A 22,906-nucleotide genomic window follows, 5' to 3' on the forward strand; every position below is an offset into this window, starting at 1 on the left:
AAATCCTCATTGGACTGTTAGAGTCACTTCTTTCTTGGTGAGCTAGTGGAGATGCCTAACTTCCTGAGAAGCACTCCGGTGTGGAGGACAAGCCGTCTTCTTGCTGTGTCTCAACAGTGAGGACATTGTTTTCACTTCAGTTACTTCTAATCCCAGCTGGCTGCTGAGTCTGACTTCAATAGGCCATGTGGTGGTGGAATGATCTGGATCTCAATTTTGACTCCACTACACTTGCTGGTCATTTACTGTGTGAGTTGGACAAACTGCTTAACCTCTGGGAGACTCATCAAATACAAAATCAAGTTATAATATTTACCTCATTTAGGTGCTATAACTATCAAAACTAACTGAAGTGTACAATTTGAAATAGCATGTGGCACAAATACTGTTTGTTCACATGTTCAACACTGTTGCATATTAGTTTGACTTTATGACTCTATTAGCAAGTTCTACATATACTAATTTAGCTTTCTTTTGACCATTCCCTGTATCTACCTTATCCATGCTCTAGTTCCCAAAAGGTTATTATTGTTTTCTTTAAAACATCCCATTCTATTTCTATGAATACTGTCAGCCCTAGATAAAGTCACATCCTAACAGAACAACATCTTTATAACTTATATCACATACTTTCATGGCTGCTCAAGATCAAGGCAGTTAAATCCTCCCTGCCATAGTCCTATGTCCATCTTTTGATGACCACTCCTGAACTTAGTAAAAGGCTCCCCATGTACAAACTTTTAAACTAAGTGCCTGGCTTTTCAAACTCCAGATTTGCACATATATAGCAATGTTTTTTATGGAGTTTCCTTGGCCAAAATCAGTATCTATTATCACTAAAGTTACCAATATAAGATAATTATGCACTAACAAAGCAAAAAAGTCCAAGTAAACACTAACCTGCCTGCTGGAGAGAGAAAAATTATATTAAAGTCACAGTTAGTTTATCTTAAGAACTTTATATTTTAGTGAAATTCAGTATGGTTGTGGAGACTACCTAGAATTGTAACTTTCAAACAATGTTCCACTTCAAACAAGTGCAATTTTTCAAACAATGGTCAATGGTGATGTCTCAGGGGATTTACACAAAAGTGGATGAAGAAGGAAGGGAAAGAGGTGACCAGAGCAATTGGGTTCAGGTCCCCCATGCCTACTGGAACCAGAATACTTCTCTTTTTATCTTTATTTACACAGATTTTATTTTTCAATGTGGTTTTGCAGCTAAAACAACATTTGACAGTCCCTCAACTAGAGCTCTTTCGAGTTTTATAAAAATCTCTACACTCTCAAGTAAACACTCAAAAGAACCAAAATGGGAAATAGAAGTTTAGAGTTTTCTCATTAAATGGATATATTAACATACTCCCAATTCAAAGTCAACAAACTGAAGTTTTTCATCTTTGGGCCTGTTTAATACTTTCACAGTCTAACTCTACCGTGCAGAGGACCCAGGCCAGAGTAGGAAGAACACGCCTGAGTGGCTTCAGACAGCGGTGCCTAAGTAGCTTCAGACAGCAGGCTCTCTCCAGTCATGGCACACAAGACAAAAGTTTTGGATTAAAAAAAAAAAATCATCTGGTCAAACAGTGTTCTTAAATTTTGCCATAAAAACACCATCCTTAGGAGACACACACCAAAAATGAGTACCTGAGAAAAGACTCAACAACTTCTTTTATCCCTTTCCTACAAGCTGAATATCTTAGATTTCTGATTTTTAGGAAGAAATACTCAACATATAGCTCACTTATAAACACACATATGTTCATGCAAGTTAAGGGAAAACACCACACTTAGGTCCATGTCTTCAAATATGGCTCTATTTTAATTCTTTGGGAAGAGGTCATTATATATTAGATTTAAATAAATCTTCCTACCACCACCTTAAGGCTTGTCATGATCTACAGTGGTCAGTTGAGAATTGTAAACAGATTGGAAGCTTTAGTCCACTGATAAAATTTAGGGAATTTGACCATACTACAAATTTCAGTCATTGATACCAACCCAATGCAATGTTCCCTCTCCCTTTCTCCACGAACACTACTTCAAACTTTTCTTCTTTCCTCAAATCACTATTAACTACTCTGGCCACACCCTAATGATGGAGAAAACAGAGATGTTTGCTGACACTCCCCGAAACTTCCTCTATCAAACCTATCAGCCTGTCTGTGTCTGTTCACATTCTGCTGCCACTGCCCTAGGTACGTGAGGGGCTCCTCCCATCAGATACGGGGAGTCCCCCTTCCTGCACCGCCTCTCCCTCCCTCCCTTCCTTCCCACCCCTTAAATCCATCCCCTTCTCTCCACTGTCCCAGTAACATTAAAACACGTTTGAAACTCTATCGTCCCACCATCCCATTCCAGCTACTGGATTTTCTTTACTTTTATTCACAGACAAAATTTTCATAAGAACTATCTCCTTGCCAACTTTATCTCCTTACCTCACATTTGTTCTCGAAACCACTCCAGTATGGCATATGCCCCCACCATTCCCCCAAAATTCCCCTTTGCCAAAGTCACTAAGGACATTTATGTGGAAAATTCCAGTGGGTTTATTGAAGTCTTCATCTTCCTTGACCTGTCTCATCATTCTCTCCTTTTCTTCAAGGATTGGAACTGGTCCTCTGTTCTTCATCACACTATAATCTCTACTAAATTGGTCTCATTTATTCCCACAGTCTTAGTTACCAACTGTGAGACAATGGTTTCCAAAATCTACCATAGATCTCTGCTCTGAGTTTCTAAGACTCATCTATCTATCCAACTGCCAGCTTAGCATTTATGCTTGGAAATATCACTGGTATTTCGAGTGAAGCAAATTGTATCATAATATATTAATATAATAAGACAGGGTAATAGCTGCCTTGTCTAAAAATAGCCCAAGCTAATTAGGGCTCTCTTATTATCAGTATTAATAAAGTTGCCTGGTTCTCATTTGACATTCAAAAATGGCCACAAAGTAGAGAAAATTCTTGCTAATTAAACAATCATCATTGGAAAAGAATAAACTTTTTGATGTAAAGCTATTTCCCTAACTTTTTTTAAACTTTGCTTCAAATTAAGCCTCTTCAGAGCACTTGCCCTGGGTTTTGTAAGGTCCTTCAGCAAAACTAAAAAGTTTTATAAATTGTGGTTTTATACAGACATTAAGCTAATTTCTCCTCTTTTAGTATTCTCATATATTTTCTATTCACTGGAATGAATTTTTAATTTAGTATAAAGGGACAATACATGCTTCATTGCATCTAAATGTCACAGATCTGTGCATAATTGCCAACACTGATGGAGTCACACAGCTCATCTAATAGTTCCTAATGCAATTGTTTCCCTTGTAACCAGACATCATGGTTTCTATAATATTTTAAAGATTCCTTCTTGAAAATAAAGAAATTCTTCTAAACAAGGTTCATAACTTCAAAAAGGAATTGGATTTCCCCAAATCACAAATGTGACAGATATTTAAGTTTTATAGTCTATTATTTCTTTAAGTGCATTATTTCTTTCTTCCTCTATTAAAAATCTTTTTCATGTAACAGAATCTGGAAAATTCTCCACACTGACGCAATCTATTTGAATTATCCAAAATCAAATTGCCTTACTAACAAACTTAAAGCAATCAATTTTATGAGCAATTCTGAAGATAATTTTTTGATCACAGAAAACAAACCACAACCCTTTGGAGAAAAACAGACAATTTTGATGCACAAATCCCAATGTATTCACTTTGTCCATTGTATCTAATTTCTTTCCACCATCTCCCTCATTCTACCAATAAATATGAGATAAAGTGATCAATTTACTTATCTTTCCAATCCTAAATAATATTAACAATAATTTCCCAGACTCAGAAAGAAAAGCCCTATCATATTGCATTTCCCATAATTAAAATGTTTAAATTATTAAAACTATAACATCTTTAAATCTGTTTTGCATTGGGATGCATGCTCAGTTGTGTCCTACTCTTTGCAACCCCATGGCTAGCTTCCTCTGTCCATGGAATTTTCCAGGCAAGAATAGTGGAGTGGGTTGGCATTTCCTACTCCAAGGGATCTTCCTAACTCAGGGATCAAACCTGGGTCTCCTGAATTGGCAGGTGGATTCTTTACCACTGTGTCACCTGGGAAGACCTTTAAATCTATTTACACACACACACACACACACACACACACAAATCTTGACCAAAATAGAACTTATACATTTCAACCTCTGTGTCTTTTTATAGCATTCCTTCCACAGTAATATTAAAAACACCAAAAGTACCTTTTGCAACATGGCTGTCATTTGAAATGTCAGATCTTCATGTCCCTGTTCAGTTACTTACCTAAAAGAACAAAAAAGAAAACATCAGTCTGAAATCATGTCAATTTATCTTAAGGAACAGCTTTCACATTTCTAATAAGTTTTGTCGCAGACATTGATAAACCTGTTACTAAGAAAATCGCACTCTATTAGAAATATGAAAGAGCAGCCAAAAATATGTAAATCTTCCAAGAGCTCAGAAAAGTAAGCAAAACAAATTTTAAAAATTATGAAAATGTTCATCTAATTATAAAGAACTTTAAGTGACATTAGTAGATTTGAGATGGTCAAGATAATTGAGAGCAAAATTAAATTCTGTGTTCATACTTCCAAGTTGTTTTTTATTGGTTCACATTTAGTATGACAAACATTATTTAGCCAATATGCTTCCGCTGATGCTTTAGGTACAGTCTATATGAAAGTTGACATAATCTATATTAAAACTTCTAAGTAAGTTGTTAAAACATTATAAAAACAATAGGACAATTTTAGTAACAACAAAAATCATTCTTATTCCACTACTAAAGTCAACAGGTTTATTTATTCATGTTCTTTCTCTTTTAAACCTACAAATGTGAATAAGTACTCATTTAAACAGGTATTCATTTAAACAGGCATGAACATGTTCTTCTTTAAATTGAGAACATATAATACACCACAATTACAAAATATTGTATTCGTTTTTTACCTGTTATTTACACTTATAACTATTCCCCATGTTTGTATCTACTGTTCATACACGTCATTTTAACATCTGCAAGTGTGTGCACTGCAGTGCTGTTTCAATAGTCATTATCCTGATGAAAAATTTTTGTCAAATTTCCATAAATTATCATTTCAGTATGTGTGTATACACATTTTTAAATCTCTTTTCACTTTGGTCCTAACTTTTGCTGATTTACGTGTCCCTACATCAGGTACGATACATCCTTCTCTATTATTGTTTCAAGATAGCATATTGAAAAGCAGAGACATTACTTTCCCAACAAAGGTCCATCTAGTCAAGGCTATGGTTTTTCCTGTGGTCATGTATGGATGTGAGAGTTGGACTATGAAGAAGGCTGAGCGCCGAAGAATTGATGCTTTTGAACTGTGGTGTTGGAGAAGACTCTTGAGAGTCCCTTGGACTGCAAGGAGATCCAACCAGTCCATTCTGAAGGAGATCAGCCCTGGGTGTTCTTTGGAAGGACTGATGCTAAAGCTGAAACTCCAGTACTTTGGCCACCTCATGCGAAGAGTTGACTCATTGGAAAAGACTCTTATGCTGGGAGGGGTTGGGGGCAGGAGGAGAAGGGGACGACAGAGGATGAGATGGCTGGATGGCATCACGGACTCGATGGACGTGAGTCTGAGTGAACTCCGGGAGCTGGTGATGGATTCATAGGATTCATAGGGCGTGCTGCGATTCATAGGGTCGCAAAGAGTCAGACACATCTGAGCGACTGAACTGAACTGAACTGATTCATGCCTGTGTCTTTTCCAACTGAAGTGTAGTGCCAATTTGTTGAGAGTTAAAGTCCTAAAATTCCAACTAGGCTTATTAGGACTGCATTCAGTCTATAAACAGACTTGATAAGAACTGACATCCTAACAATTATTTGCCATGTGATCCATCCCTTATTTTCATCTCCCAAAAGAGTTTCAGTATTCTTTGCATAGTCCAGGCACACCCTTTGCTAAGCTCATTCTGAATTACTTAATACTTTTTCTTGCTATTTCCAAAAAGAACTTTCTCATTACATTTTCTCCTTGATATACATTACTACTATTATCTCATATACTTTTGTGTTTATTCTCTTTAGAAAGTTTATTGGCTCCTCAAAAATTTTAACATTTCTCTAATTACATCACAGCTTTTAAAACCATAAGAAAAATTCACAAGTTCTTCCTGAGTATTCCCATTAGAGAAGTTAATATAATTAGACAAAGGTATTCAGACCAATCTGGAGTTCATGACAATGAGGACAATTAACATGACTTACTGAGATGCATCTCCAAAGCAGCCTTTGATTTTAGTGGTCCTTCCAGTTATAAACTACGTTGCCTCCCACACAATATTCAAATATTTTATACCTTATAAACTATGCTGCCTCCCACATAATATTCAAACATTTTATACCTTTTCATTAGGAGCCTATAAGTACCAACCTAAATCGTTTTAACTGATCAGATTTTCAGATAAAACTTAACTATACAATTATGTGGTTTGGCTTTTTTCAGAAAGCTACTTTAAGTGCATATGTGCCTTATGGGAGAAAAGGCCAACGCACGGGAACTGTGATTTAATAGGAAGAGCCTGGCTTTGGGATCTTATTGGTCCAGTCTCAAGGTCTGACTTGGCCACTTGCTGACAATAGGCCCTTTGCAAATGGCGTAACTCTGAGCCTGAGTTCTCCTCCTGAAATGAGGTTAGTTGGGGGCTTAGACACAGGAGATAGTATGCACCTGGCATAAATTTTACACTCAAAAACTGGTGGGTATCATCATCCGATAACAGAAGACTGCATCTAGACCTAATCCCAGGCATTTTATATATTTTTACTTATTTAAATTCACAATAGCCATGTGAAATACCTCTTTCCATGAGGAATGAGGTTAGAGTCTATACTGAACAAGTTCATGGTAACAGTTAACACTGATGCCTAGAATAAATCAACTGACATTGGTCCTAAGTCAGTGTTCTCTCTACGCTGACAATGCTCTCTGTCCTATCTTCTGTTTTCATTACTTTTTCCTACTAATATCTGGGTTTCCATAATAGTCTACAGATTTCTTTTTAATTAAAATGATCAAGAATGCACCTTTTCTAATTAATTTTAAAATCCACAGAATAATGCCCATAATGCTGAAACTGTCATTAAAACCACTTATCATCTATCTGATTCAAAATACCTTTTCCAACATTATCATTAATTCCCTTTACCCATCCTACAAACAGACCAAATTCCTTGCTATTCCTCTTTACATACTTAGAAAAGTTTATCTCCTTTTCCTGTCTCCATATTTTATCTCAAGATAATTCATTGTTTTTAAACTTATTAAAAAAGAAATAACTGCTTGCACTGGTTATTTCCTAGGCACCCCTGAGCTCCCATCTGTTCACTCTTCTTCTCTACCCTTCCCTCATTCTATGAGGCTGACCCCACAGTGTGTCTCACAAGCTCTCCTACCAGCTGACTTCCATTTGTGTTTGCTCAGTACAATGCTCCAGCAACAGATCCCAAAGCGGAATCGGCGAGATATTAACATATGTATTCTTCATGTTCCCTCCCTACTTTGACATCCAGAAAGAGCTGCATTTTTCTAGCATCAACAGATTCCATCAGATTCAACAGATTCCATTCTGCATTCAAGTAACACAGTTTCCACACTTTAGTCTTTCAGGTCTAACCTGAGGGTGATGGTGGTTGCCCCCACAATACCTCACCACCCACTGGTGGCTCCCTTAACCTGACTCAGATCTTCTTAAACTATCTCTTCATTAAAATCTCTTCAAGATCCTGGCTGAGGGACTTCCATGGCAGTCAGTGGTGAAGTCCCCTCCACACTTCCACTGCCAGGGACACCAATTTGACCATAGTCAGGGAACTAAGATCCTGCATGCCACAAGGAGCAATCGTAAAAAAATAAAAATAAAAAAAGAATCCTGGCTGAATGCTTCCTATTCCTTCTCTTTAAAAAAAAATGGAAGCATAAAAAGTACAAAGAAGAACATTCTATGCACAAAGGATATGAAAGTAATGAGAAAACTGTTCTTGGAAGAACCAGGCTTAACAGGAGACACACTACTCCCAGAATCCCTTTATATACATACATATAGCTGCTTTCATAAATACTATATTATTATATAATGTTGTTTTTTTGCCTCATGATCCTTAGCCATGCCAATATTAATATCTAAAAACTCACTTCATTGTTTAAATATTTTCTAGCATTCCAGAAAATATGCATCTACCATATATTTACTTAATCAAAGAAAGACATGCTTTCTATTATATAACATCCAAAATCAGTTTCCAATTTTCTGAGTTTTATATCTTCAAGTTTTTACATTTATAATTGTCACAAGAAAGATGAGGGATGATGTTTACTTGCAGAGTCGGTCTAAAATTCACACAAAAGCATTGACTGAAATTGTTGGCCAAGGAATGTTAAGCTGAACAGGCATCTCCTGTCTCACAGCTAAACTGCAGTGAGAAAAACTGAAACGAGAGATGCCTGCATCCTGTCATTTCCTCTTCCCTTATAACTACCATTTATTAAATATCGACAATATGTCTCTCTAGGATCATCTATTTAATTCTCTGTAACATGTAAAATTGTTTAGTCGTTCAGTTGTGTCTGACTCTTTGGCGACCCGTGGACTGTAGCTTGCCAGGCTCCTCTGTCCATGAGATTTCCCAGGCAAGAATACTAGAGTGGGTTGCCATTTCCTTCTCCAGAGGATCTTCCTGATACAAGGATTGAACCTGCATCTCCTGCATTGGCAAGAGGATTCTTTACCGTTGAACCACCAGGGAAGCCCAACGTGTAAGACAGGAATTACTAAATCCCTTTCACAGATGACAGAAGGTTAAATCATATGCCTAGGCGCTGAATGCTGAAGTCAGGAGCTGCCCATCTGCCAACTTGTTTGTTACATTTTGCTGCCTCTTTTAAAAAATTTATTTATACTTTACTTGATATCAGGAGATTAGGCAACTTTTTCATGCTAAAGTCTTGTTATATCAGGTTTTGCTAAATGCTCATCATATTATATCACAATATATTATATTTTTATCAAATGTGATTTGGCCTACTGTATCATTAAACCATTAAAATATTATAAAACAAATATTATAATGTTCTCATTTTATTATCTCTTACTCTTCAAGGTATATTAGCACTCTTAACAGTCTTTAACTGACAGTTGAGCTATAAACAGGTATATATGAAGGACCCAAGTACTAAAGGGATAGTGATGTTCCAACGGCATGGAGCCCATAGACTGGTCTCCCTGGACCAATTACAAAATCACTGAACAGAATCACTAAAGCCTTTTTTTAAAATCACAGAGCCTTGAGTCTCACTCCAGTATAATTTTTTAAGACTTAACAACTTTGTACAACCTCTGCATGTGATCTTTCTGCATATTGAAGTTTGAGAGAATAAGGCAAGAATCATTACCTTACTTCAGTGATCTCTGACCAGCAGAATGTCAGCATCACCTAGGAACTGAGATGCACAATACTGGGCCCCACCCTAGGTCTTCTGAATTAAAAATTTGGGAAATGGGCCTAATAATATGTTTTAGCAAGCCTTCCTACTTACAGGCTATTCTAGAACCATTATGGAACCAAGGCAGTGTCATTCTTCACTTTCCCAGGAGGCTCTTTAAATTCCCAATAAGAAAGAGCCTTCTCTGATACATATACTATCAAATGCCCACCATTTCTCTTCCCTGCCCTATTTATTTCATCTACCCTATGTCTAGACTAGGGCTTCCCTTGTGGCTCAGCGGGTAAAGAATTCACCTGCAATGAGGGAGACCTGAGTTCAATCGCTGGGTTGGGAAGATCCCTTGGAGACGGAAAAGGCTCTCCACTCCAGTATTCTGGCCTGGAGAATTCCGTGGACTGTATAGTCCCTGGGACACAAAGAGTCAGACACGACTGAGTGACATCATAATTCATAATAATGTCTAGACTGGACTGCAAGGAGATCCAACCAGTCCATCCTAAAGGACATCAGTCCTGGGTGTTCATTGGAAGGACTGATGCTAAAGCTGAAACTCCAATACTTTGGCCACCTCATGCAAAGAGTTGACTCATTGGAAAAGACCCTGATGCTGGGAGGGATTGGAGGCAGGAGGAGAAGGGGACAACAGAGGATGAGATGGCTGGATGGCATCACTGACTCGATGGACATGAATTTGGGTAAACTCTGGGAGTTGGTGATGGACAGGGAGGCCTGATGTGCTACAGTCCATGGGTCACAAAGAGTCAGACACGACTGAGTGACATCATAATTCATAATAATGTCTAGATGAAGAGATTAAAGTTTCAACAGATGTCGTGTCTGTATTCACACAATCATTTAGGAGCTGACAAAATCATACAGAGTTATTCAGACACTTAAACCAGAACCATCACTTCAAAGTGCTTTAGAATCATGTACCTAACCATAGAGGTCACACAGTTTGCATAATGCTGTTTAGAAAAAGTCTTCCCTTGTCCACTTTGTCTGTGGTGAGCAATCCTCTCTGTGCCTTAGCACCAATTTAGAAAGTATAACATTTAAGCATTCATAAGATGTATCCATGGAACAGGCCAATCAAACTGAAAGACGGAAAACATCATCTCCAGGTGTCAAAAGAAGAAAACAAGCTCACAGAAACCTTGTCCAATTAAAGTTCAAGACAAATAGCCAATAACATCGCAGAATAGTAATTGTGGGTTGGGTTGCTTTCCAGCTCTTAATACTCATGCATGTACTCACAAGGACCTGATTCAACATCTCACACAACAGAAAAACCAATGTAGTACACCACACACCGAGCAAAGTGTTCCATCTGACACTTAGAACTGCTTGCACTCAACTACTTTTCATTTTTGTCCCAATTTCAAGAGACTGCCACCAACACAGAGCTTGAAGTCCTTACATCTAGCTCCCATTGGGCTGTTCTGTCGAGTCTTTGAATAGTTTGAGCTCCACTGACAAGAACACGCCTGATTTCCTTTTGAAACCGAAAACCAGTGCCAGGGCCTTTGCATACGTGTTTATTCTTCTCCAAGAAAATCAAAAGCAGTTTGCGTGCTTCCCCCTTCACTGTGAGCCTGTAACTCTCCTCGCTTAATGAGGCAGTGTCCTGTGCTTAGCTGAGTTTAAAACGCACTTTCTTGGCCTCTTCCAAATACATAGTTTAACTGGATTCTCTTGGCCTCTGACTGTGAATAGCTTCCTGCAGTGAAATATATCACACTCTGATTTCTCTTCTTTCAAAGGAGAGTATTTTGCTTTGAGGTTGGCAAGGAAACAACTCAGAAAACCATTTGCAACAAATAAAATATTAACAAGACAGAATCTCTCAGCGTCAGTTTCTCAACATCTCTTTCCTCCCTAAACTTAATAGAAAAGCCCATGTAAAGACAAAGACTCACAAATTTAATCTTTTTGACCTCATTTTAATAACTCCTTAAATAGGAAAAATGGCTACAGTTGCTTCCCTTCATGTTCTGGTCATTTTTCACAAAGTATTTTTCTGTTCATAGTTTATAGTTGTCCATTCACAACTGACTACTAAAAATAATATCTGGACAGGTGGATCAATATTTAGATGACTATGTAGGAACCCCAGGATTAAAGGTGGTAGGTCAGGAACCTGAAAAAATGACTGCCCATAAAATGATAGGCAGTATCAAGAGTATACTAGGCATTATTTAAGGACCATTCAGTCTAGCTAGAGATGACATAATTAAGCAAAAATTAATAATAGCAATAACTTGTAGAATTTTCTAAAATTATTTCAATAATAATAGAGCTTTATAGAATTTTCCAAGTACCAAAAATTACATTGACTACTTTATATACATTATCCAAGCTACTGTTCAAAACAACTCCATGAAATCATCTTATATTTTTACTCTAAGACAAGGAAAGAGAAATATGAGAAATAAAAGGACTTGCCCAAGACTGTACTGCTAATAAGTGATTAGACTGAAAATCAAATCCAGGTCTCTGGCTTATAAAGCCTAGGTCTTAGCCACAGTTGGTTATAAATGAAGGCAAGGTAAATTAAGTGACATATTGGTGGGCTTCCCTGGTGGCTCAGCAGTAAAGAATTTACCTGCCAATGCAGGAGACCCTGGTTTGATCCTGGGTCAGAAAGATCCTCTGGAGAAGGAAATGGCAACCCACTCCGCTACTTTTGCCTGGGAAATCTCATGGGCAGAGGAGCTTGGTAGGCTACAGTCCATGGGGTTGCAAAGAGTCGAACACGACTTATGACTAAACCACCATCATCATTGGTGGAGCAGGCATTAAATGGCTTGGTGGTATGTAACCTTTATTGAGGTGATGAAGCTGAACTTTGAAGTAATTAAGAGGAGAGAACAGAAAAAAGAACTGGAGGGAAGGAGATGGGAGGGAAGAGAAAGACCCAAAGGAAAGTGTAACATGTGATGCATTACTCCAGGCCTAGAGTTCCCTGCTGGCTCAGATGGTAAAGAATCCACTTGCAGTAGAGGAGATCTAGGTTCAATCTCTTGGTCGAGAAGATCCCCTGGAGGAGGAAACAGCAACCCACCCGGTATCCTTGCCTGGAGAATTCCTGGACAGAGGAGCCTTCGAGCTACAGTCCATGAGGTTGCAAGAGCGGGACACGACTGAGCAACTCACACGCAAGATGCACAGAGGCTTCCCGAGTGGCTCAGCTGTACAGAATCAGCCTGCCAACGCAGGGGACACAGGTTCAATCTCTGGGTCAGGAAGGTTCCCTGGAGAAGGAAAGGGCAACCCATCCAGCATTCTTGCCTGGAAGATTCCATGGACAGGGGAGCCGGGCAGGCTACAGTCCATGGGTTGCAAAACAGTCAGACACAACTGCGCAACCAACAACAAGCAAGATACATAGCAAATATCCAAGGCAAGCTGAAGAGACTAGCAGAGTTATTACTAGCTGCAGTAGAGCTAACAGAAGAGAAAGATAAAAAAGATAAAATTGAAAACCGAAGCTAAGGTTGGACTTCAGGGTTTTCAGTGTCCAGCTATGCAGTTTGATCTTTACTGATAGAATACGATGCATCATACTTCAGGTTTTTCAGTAAGGAAATGACAGGATCAAAATAGAGTCTTAAAGAGATTCATCTAGTAAGAAGGCAGACAGCTTGGATGAGAGTTAGAGATAAGTAACTGCAATGAAAATAATGATTTAAGGACCTGTCAACTGCAAAACACTTCAAAGCTTAATTACATATTAGTTCCTAAGTGCCAAATCTACATCAGTGAAATATTCTGGCCTTATTGGTAAACTTGCCTTTCTTCCCTCCAGGTCAAGTCTAGCACTATCACTTCCAGTGGCTCTGGCCACCAGAATGCAAGTTCCATGAGGCAGGGATTGCTACTGCTACTTTAATTGATGAACATCTGTGCTTAACACTGAGTAGGCATGAGTAAATACTTATTGAAGAAATGCATGCCTGAGTCAGAATGCTCAATCATGTAAAGGGCTAATTCTAGGCCTATTGTTATTAAATGTTTAAGTAGAACAGAGAAAAATCGAAGCAGAAATACACTTTTTATGCAGACCATCATTTACCTATCTTTGACATAAATCAGTATGCCAGCAAATCTGGAAAACTCAGCAGTGCCCACAGGACTAAAAAGGTCAGTTTTCATTCCAATCCCAAAGAAAGGCAATGCCAAAGAATGCTCAAACGACCAAACAATTGCACTCATCTCACACGCTAACAAAGTAATGCTCAAAAATCTCCAAGCCAGGCTTCAACAATACATGAACTGCGAACTTCCAGATGATGAAGCTGGATTTAGAAAAGTCAGAGGAACCAGAGATCAAATTGCCAACGTCCGCTGGATAATCAAAAAAGTGAGAGAGTTCCAGAAGAATATCTACTTCTGCTTTATTGATTATGCCAAAGTCTTTGTGTGAATCACAACAAACTGTGGAAAATTCTGAAAGAGATGGGAATACCAGACCACCTGACCTGCCTCTGTATGCCGGTCAGGAAGCAACAGTTAGAACTGGACATGGAACAACAGACTGGTTCCAAATAGGGAAAGGAGTACGTCAAGGCTGTATATTGTCACCCTGCTTATTTAACTTCTCTGCAGAGTACATCATGAGAAACGCTGGGCTGGATGAAGCACAAGCTGGAATCAAAATTGCTGGGAGAAATATCAATAACCTCAGATAGGCAGATGACACCACACTTGTGGCAGAAAGTAAAGAAGAACTAAAGAGCTTCCTGATGAAAGTGAAAGAGAAGAGTGAAAAAACTGGCTTAAAATAACATTCAGAAAACTAAAATCACAGCACCTGGTCCCATCACTTCATGGCAAATAGATGGGAAAACAATGAAAACAGTGACAGACTTTATTTTGGGCCTCCAAAATCACTGCAGATAGTGACTGCAGCCATGAAATTAAAAGACATTTGTTCCTTGGAAGAAAAGTTATGACCCAACATAAACTGCATATTAAAAAACAGAGACATCACTTTGCCAACAAATGTCCATCTAGTCAAAGCTTTGGTTTTTCCAGTAGTCATGCATGGATGTGAGAGTCGGACTATAAAGAAAGCTAAGCACCAAAGAATTGATGCTTTTGAACTGTGGTGTTGGAGAAGACTCTTGAGAGTCCCTTGGACTGCAAGGAGATCCAACCAGTCCATCATCAGTCCTGAATACTCATTGGAAGGACTGATGCTGAAGCTGAAACTAAAGTACTCTGGCTGCCTGATACGAAGTACTGACTCATTTGAAAAGACCCTGATGGGAAAGATTGAAGGCGGGAGGAGAAGGGGCCGACAGAGGATAAGATGTTTGGATGGTATCACCGACTCAATGGACATGAGTTTGAGTAGACTCAGGGAGTTGGTGATAGACAGGGAAGCCTGGTGTGCTGCAGTCCATGGGGTTGCAAAGAGTCAGACATGACTGAGCGACTGAACTGAACTGAACTGATATAAATCACACTCCTCTAGAAGTGAAGATTAAACAAGACCTCATAAAAACTGAATGTAACATACAAGTCTTATCTGGGTTCTGATTTGAACACATCAACCATAAAAAAGGCAGATTTGGGGTCATCACGAAAATATGAATATTAGATATTTGGTATTAAGTTATATTAAAGAGCTGTGTTAATGGCATGGTGGGGGAAAAAAAGAACTTACCAAGAAGAGGCATACTGAAATATTTATAAGTGAAATGACCTGATGTCTTGGGGTCTTTATTTTTCTTTTCTAAATTTTTGATGTGGGCCATTTTAAAAGTCTTTATTGAATTTGTTACAACATTGTTTCTGTTCTATGTTTTGGCTTTTCAGTCATGAGGCATGTGGGATCCCAGCTCCCTGACCAGGGATCAAACACGTACCTCCAGCATTGGAAGGCAAAGTCTCAACCACTGGACTGCCAGGGAAGCTGCTGGTGTTCTCTTTTAAATACTCCAGCAAAATCAAATGCAAAATATGTAAGATGGGAGATAGATGAAACAAAATTAGCAAAATGATGTTGAGTTTCAAGCTTACTGGGTACATGAGGATTCATTATAGTATTCTCCTTCCTTTGATCCATGTTTGAAAATGTTCACCAAAGATGTTTCAGAGGCTTATGAAAGGTGGGCAATAAAATAAAAACAAATGCTAATATTTTAGTCAATGCATGAAGATGTCCACTAGATATCCTCCAAATACAGTTAAACTCATTCATTTATTCATCTAACACACGGTTTTTGAGTCTACAATGTACTGGGGCTGTCATTCAAAGTGGATGAGACACTGTCCCTGCCTCAGAGATCTCATCATCGTGCAGGGAGGCAGGACGAAGAATAGTGATAGCTAATCTACAGTCATCATGATACGCAGATGAGAACAAATTACAGTGCAGACACAAAGGATGTAACGAAACTTAATACTGAGAAAGCCCACTCTAGCTGCAGGGTTCTTAACCAAAGAAAAGCAGAGAAAATAATGGCAGGAACCGAGGTAGTAGCACTGCACAAGGGGTGGATCCAAGAAATTTTAAGGAATAGACTTCTCACATTGCTTACACTTTAATAATAATAAAATAGCTACCTCTATTAGGTGCCTGCTCTGTACCCAATTCTGTAAAGAAAATCATGTTTCTGAACCTGTCATTTGTGCCAATGGCTAAGAAAATGATATTGATAAATGTGGGCCAGAGAAGGAAGAAGGAAATTGTACATGACATGCGCAAAGCAGTAGTAATGTGAATACTCATTGACAAAATGAGAAAAAAACGTTTATGGAGCAATATATAAATAAATAGTACAAAAATAATTTTGCATGACACCAAAAATACATAAATGCACATTAATCTGTGCAGTGGGTTTTATTGTAAGAGAACTCCTTTTAGAAAGATGTAGACGATGGTCCAGTTCAGTTCAGCCGCTCAGTCGTGTCTGACTCTTTGCAATCCTATGGACTGCAGCACATCAGGCTTTCTTGTCCATCACCAACTCCCAGAGTTTACTCAAACTTCTGTCCGTTGAGTCGGTGATGCCATCCAGCCATCTTATCCTCTGTGATCCCCTTCTCCTCCCGCCTTCAATCTTTCCCAGCATCAGGGTCTTTTTCAATGAGTTAGTTCTTTGCATGAGGTGGCCAAAGTATTGGAGTTTCAGCTTCAGCATCAGTCCTTCCAATGAATAGTCAGGACTGATTTCCTTTAGGATGGACTGGTTGGATCTCCTTGCTGTGAGTTGCCTCCCTTCTTCAGGGGCTCTTCCTAACCCATTGATTGAACCCAGGTCTCCTGCACTGGAGGCAGATTCTTTTCCATCTGAGCCAAGGTTGGGGACCCAGTAAACTGTAGACTATCACTAATAATTGGGCTTCCCTAATGGGAAGATCCCCTGGAGAAAGGAATGGCTACCCACTCCACTATTAATAATACAACTAAGAACTATAATTCATAGTCATTTCTTATTAATTATAACAAATGTACTACACTACTGTATGATGTTAACAATAGGTGAAATGGGTTAGAGAGTTATACCGAAATTCTCTGTACTATCTGCTCAGTTTTTTTGTAGACATAAAACGACTAAAAAACAAAGTCTGTTAATTTTTAAAATGGTTCACTTCTTCCTTGATGAAATAAATCAAAATATATTCTTACCTTTTAAATTGACATTTCACTTTATGTATTAATACTGTACTAGATATTAAATATCTGTTCTTTTGAGCTACTTGAGAGGAATATATATCTTTTTTTCTCCATTACCCAAAACAGATTTCCCAGTCTCAAAAAGGAAATATGATGGAAACTATCTCTTATATCGGGCTTCCCAGGAGGCGCTATGGTAAAGAACCGGCCTACCAGTGCAGTAGACATAAGAGACACAGGTTCGATCCCTGGGTCAGGAGGATCCACTGGAGGAGGGCATGGCAACCCACTCCAGTATTCTTGCCTGAAGAATCCCATGGACAGAGGAGTCTGGCGGGCTACAGTCTATAGGGTCACTCAGAGTCGTACGTGACTGAAGTGACTTAGCCTGCATGTATGCGTCTCTTATATTATTCTCGGAAATAATAAGAATAAAAGACTCTTCCAGAGACAAGAGGCATGACCCCTTCTGGAAAGGCATTCTGTTGCTGCCAGCTGAAAGGGAGAGCGGTGGGAACTGTAGCCCAGTGGTGTCAGAAATCCCAAACAGATGTTCAATGCATTGATCGAAAAGATGAGCAGAATGGAAGCTGAGATCCATCTGTCCTCTCCCACAAGGAGACAGAGCATCATCAGTGCATGGAAACTTTTGGCACAAGAAAGACCTTAAGAGATTCTTTGCTCTCATCCCTTCATTTTCACAGATGAGGGAATTTTAATGGCCAACTAATAAGCAGTTCTCTCCACACTTTTCTGAAACATGAAAAATAAAGAGCCTGATTCTAAGAGGTTAGAGAAAATCAGCCTCTTTTCTCTATCGTGTACGCAAATAATTTTTGCTTGAGACATAAGATTTTTTCCATTTGAACTTCTATTAACAAGAAGGGGAAAATAGAAACAGTAGCAAAAACAAAGACACAGTAAGAGGCACTGGGCAAAGAAAGAGAGGATTGGCAGATTAAGTCAGCAAACTTGAGGCTCAAGGAAAAATCCAGGAGTGGGGATTAACTTCTGTGATGAACTACAGAAGCCAGAGTCATACAATGTTTTTGGAGGCAGATACAGTTTTTGTTTTGCTTGAGTGAAACCCTGAATACTCACTGCCAAATCCCTAAAGAACTGGCCCCTTCTTCAGTGACCAGTGACCAGAGAAACTCAAGGAGAGGAGCCTCGAGCTTTGGCTGCAAAAGAAGACTTGTCATATCACCACCTGGAAAAGAACCAGTGGGAGAGCACACTGGAGAAGGGAAACTGAAAAAAGGACTTTGTGACTGAGGAACAATCTCCACCTGGGATACGAGAGGCTGCACTTTCACTGACACCTCTGTATATAGTTCACGTGTGCTCCGTCGGCATCCTCACACTTGGAGTTAAGCGATTTGCTTTCCCCTAAAGGACAGTTTCAGAGAAGGCAATAGCACCCCACTCCAGTACTCTTGCCTGGAAAATCCCATGGACTGAGGAGCCTGGTAGGCTGCAGTCCATGGGGTCGCAAAGAGTCGGACACGACTGAGCGACTTCACTTTCACTTTTCACTTTCATGCACTGGAGAAGGAAATGGCAACCCACTCCAGTGTTCTTGCCTGGAGAAACCCAGGGACGGGGGAGCCTGGTGGGCTGCCGTCTATGGGGTCACACAGAGTCAGACACGACTGAAGTGACTTAACAGCAGCAGCAAAGGACAGTTTGACTACAAAGTCAGTGGTGACCCAGTCAGAAGGAGCTGTCCTTAGAGCAGGAAAGTGCCCATGGCCAACATTCCAAGGCTGAACACAGGGTGAAGCCCCTAATAGGTCTCAGGTTGATGACAACTGAGTGACAACTGAAAAAGCCCAGCATTCATAGTTTTCGTCCAAACCAGCCCCATAGCAGCAATAAAAACTGGCTGAAAGCTCTCTAACCCCTTTCTCAGCATCTGAGATGCCCTAAATGAGAGTTCAACCTCTGTCTTAACCCACCCCAAAAAAAGCATCCAGATACCCATTTATCCTTTCTACAAGGACAGAGAAGTCTCAACAAGCTGAGAAGCTTCATGCTGAGTTCCTCAACCTTCTTTCTCCCTGCTCTTTATTTTATTCTGGTGAAAACAGTTTGAACCTTCTTTCCAATGCACAGACTTATCTCTCAGAATGTTACTTGCTTAGACAAAGCAAAGGACTTGGCAACACATGGAATGTAGGAGAAATTCCTGCTTGCACTTAAGACTACAACCCTGGTGAATAAATGGCTTTGCTCTAAACAGAACTTTTTCAAACCATGGTCTGTATCACCCGTGGCAAAAGAAATAATTTTTTAAAGTATACTGTCGTTACTTCCCCTATGGCTGGAAAACAACATACAAACAGGTAAGCTCTCAAAATAACCAGCTGGCGTAAATTAAGTCAGCGCTTTACTCCAAGTGCAGCAATTCTGCTGACCCTTCGAAGCATTCTAAAGTCAGTTCCTTTCTCAGAGTGTGGACACAGTGTCTTGGAACTGAAGCAGTGTAGTGACAAGAGGCTGAAAACAAACGCTTCCATTGTGCAGCTTGCCGAGACAAAAATGAGACTTTGACTCACAAACACAACACAGTCAGAGGCAGTGTAGGGGCCACAATGGGCCAACATGGAAACACAGACGACGTGAACACTTTCACTTTGACACACACTCTCAGAGTCCAACAGTCCCCCGGAAATCACTGCCAACCAAGAAAATGATTTTTAAATCACTGTAACTTATATTCTGATTCTGGGATTCATGAATACTCAGGAAGATAGATTTGACTGGATGTTTTGCCCAGTTTGTTGTCTTTGCCAGCACTTTTTAAACATTAGAATCTTGCATTTCTCATCAGTTTGGGGACTCATGATTGCGGGAGGGCGCAGTTAGGGAGAATTTCAAAGTAACACAACTATGCGATGCCTTTGTTTATGAATTAAAAGCGTTCCTTTGGGTTTTTTCATTTGTCTGAAAACTACAGAAGTGCCAGCATCTGCAAGCTCTGGCGCTCTATGGGCATAAAACGGTGACCTCACTTGAGCATTTAAAAAATCTATTTAATTCCCCTGAAGAACAGACAATGATAACTTTCTGTTACTCTGGGGAGAAGCAGATGGCTTTCTTCACCTTAACGGCCATAAAATTGGTGGGGAAAGTAACGCTGATCTTCTCTAATGAAGGAAAATTCTGTTTGCAAATCCTGCTTTGAATGATTATTTTTTTCTGTTAAACTGAAAAGAGGCTTACCTCCTCAAATCTGTGAAAGAGAAGATTCACAGGCTCTGCGGTGAGTGTATCAAATTCTCCCTAAGTACTGTACTGATGTCATGCACTGTGGCATTAGGCTAATTAGGCATTACGCCTGTTTTCAGTCCCATCTGTATTTTCACTCAGACAAATGGAATATGATAGCAATGAAACTAAGTGGTTCAATGCTTATCACAATAAAAATTTCCATTAGGAAAATATGTTTAAGAGTACTCAGGATACCTGAATTATGCTTAGGTCACTTACCAGAACATTGATGCTTCATTTCTAAGAGGCTCCATCGGAAGTGGCCTCAAAAAACTACTGCACAAAATGTGTCTAATGCACCAGCATCCTGATGTCACCAGTGGCATAACTGGTACATTAACCCTGCCAAGCATTTCGTGAATTCTTGAAATTTTATCACTTGTTAGTCATGAAAACTGAGGGGGAAAAATATATATATACCCAACTTGGCCTTCATCCCATGCAGCCTCACCATATCTTCGAGCTTGGCTGTTCTAAAGCATGTTTCATTAACGTGACTCAAAAGAAACCACACCGAAACCATGAGCATCACAGACTCCCCCCTTGTTTCCATCCCGGTGAATTCACAGTGGAATGGCCAAGGGATGATGGAAAAATTGGGGCAGCTACTGAATCCAAGAAAACATCATGCTTCAATGAGAAACGACAGGGAGCTGTAAGTAACTGCATTTTCCTGTGTTTTCTACATTTATCTCTTAGGCAATTGTGAAACATTTTATAGCACACCCAGAGAAAATAAGTAGCCCCCCAAATTTTATGTCAGTCAATAACAGTTATCTCCTTGAAAAGAAAAGGCCAGCAGAAGCTATTTATACAAATGCATGGAGTCCTCCTTCCTCACAGAAGTTCCCAGAGATAGAGCCAGTGTTGTATTCACCTCTGTATTACTGGGCCTTACATGCCTCGTATACAGTAGATGCTCAAGAAATGAAAGAATTTGGCTAAAAAATATATGCTTACAAGCAGTCAACTAGGACATCACTGAGCTTAGAGACTAGGAATCAACACGACATGGTGGAAACTGCACAGGCTTGTGTTTGTATCCTGATTTTACCACTTCCTGTCTGTATGGTATTGAATAAATATCTCAACCACTGCAGTGATTTCCTCCAAGACCATTAAAAAGGACGTACGCAAAACGTAGAATTTGATAAATGGTAATTAATATGATACTATCACTTCCTGAGGTTATTTATAGCATGCTAAGATTTAAGATGCATCATTATTCATATTCATAATAATAATATCTCACACTTGTAGGTATAAGGCACTTTTCTAAGCATCTCATAACTTTTATCGTGTTAACTCAATCAACAACCAAATAAAGTAGTAGTATCTCCATTTTATATCAGAAAAAACTGATGTTCATATTCTTAAGTATATTTACAAAATTAATTTGAATCTCAGAATCTAATCTTCTAAAGGAAACAAAAAAAACAGTTAAAAACCTTAAACATTTATCCAAAATGCAGTTGAAATGGCTATTTTTTAGATCTATTATCTATTTTAATGAATAATTTGTAAGAAAAAATACAAATAAGATACTTGAAGCTCAAGTAAATGCATGAAGATCGCATCTTTTCTCACCTTAAAGGCCACTGATGTGGCAACATTTGATAGTTGAATATGTGTCGTCAAACTGGTTTTTCAAAGATTGTAATTAAGCTCAAAACCACTTAAGCCCCATATCCTATGATCTCAGGGCACTAAGGGATTTTTTTTGAGGGAATTTAAAAAGTAAGTATGCTTTAAAGTTTAACCTCAATATACGCTTAGCAAACACATCAGTCACAGCCTCAACTCTGACCACATGAATACGGAGCACGGCTGTTTCCGGAGGCCAGCACACCCAAGGACCAGGGCTCGTAACTAGGACAACGTCAGCATTCATAGCAAGGCCACATCTTTGTAAAGCACTCTACAGTCACAAACAGCTTTCAAGTACTTAACTTCAAAATTCTATGAGTCAGGTAGTTGCTATGATCCTTAAAAATTATACAGCTGTCATTTGCTGAATTTCTACTATGAGCAAACATTATATTCATGTATACGCACATGCACGCACACACATACTTCATTCTAATCCTACAACCACCTTAAAAAGGAAATATTATTATCCCTAGCTTTCCTGTGAAGCAGCTGAGTCTGCCTGCCCAAGGGACTTGCTCAAGGTTAATAGAGACAGTCTGATTTCAAGAGCCAAATTTTCCTACCATGCCAGAGCTATTTCTCTTTTCCCAGCATATGATGCCAGTAACATGTTTGTGCAAATGACATTTATCTAAAAGCCTCTTCCATTTCCACCCCTTCATGACACCTGAAACCTAGAAGTTTTTACTGGCCCAGAGAACACGTCTAGAACTCCCACATCCCATCTGAGTCTGCCCCCCAGGAGCTGCCCACATTCCTCCCACCCAAACTCCCATCTTCCACCGCCACCATCAAAAACTATCTGCTCATCTCCATTCCTTTCAGTTTCTTTAAAATACA

General features: G+C 39.2%; 1 protein-coding gene across 9 annotated transcripts in view; it reads right to left on the reverse strand.

The window, feature by feature from the left end:
- The window catches only part of ANK2 (ankyrin 2), a 699,107-nt gene that overhangs the window by 497,401 nt on the left and 178,800 nt on the right, over positions 1-22,906 (reverse strand). For 7 of the 9 annotated variants that reach the window (XM_060416762.1, XM_060416767.1, XM_060416758.1 and 4 more), the window contains exon 2: positions 4,258-4,318. The exons of the other annotated variants lie outside the window; for them this stretch is intronic. In XM_060416762.1, the coding sequence (XP_060272745.1) occupies positions 4,258-4,278 (21 nt within the window). In that variant the 5' untranslated portion in view covers positions 4,279-4,318. The remainder of the gene's footprint in view (positions 1-4,257; positions 4,319-22,906) is intronic. 9 annotated transcript variants of the gene reach the window in all.

Source organism: Ovis aries, chromosome 6, assembly GCF_016772045.2.
Source record: "Ovis aries strain OAR_USU_Benz2616 breed Rambouillet chromosome 6, ARS-UI_Ramb_v3.0, whole genome shotgun sequence".
NCBI classification, from domain to species: domain Eukaryota; kingdom Metazoa; phylum Chordata; class Mammalia; order Artiodactyla; family Bovidae; genus Ovis; species Ovis aries.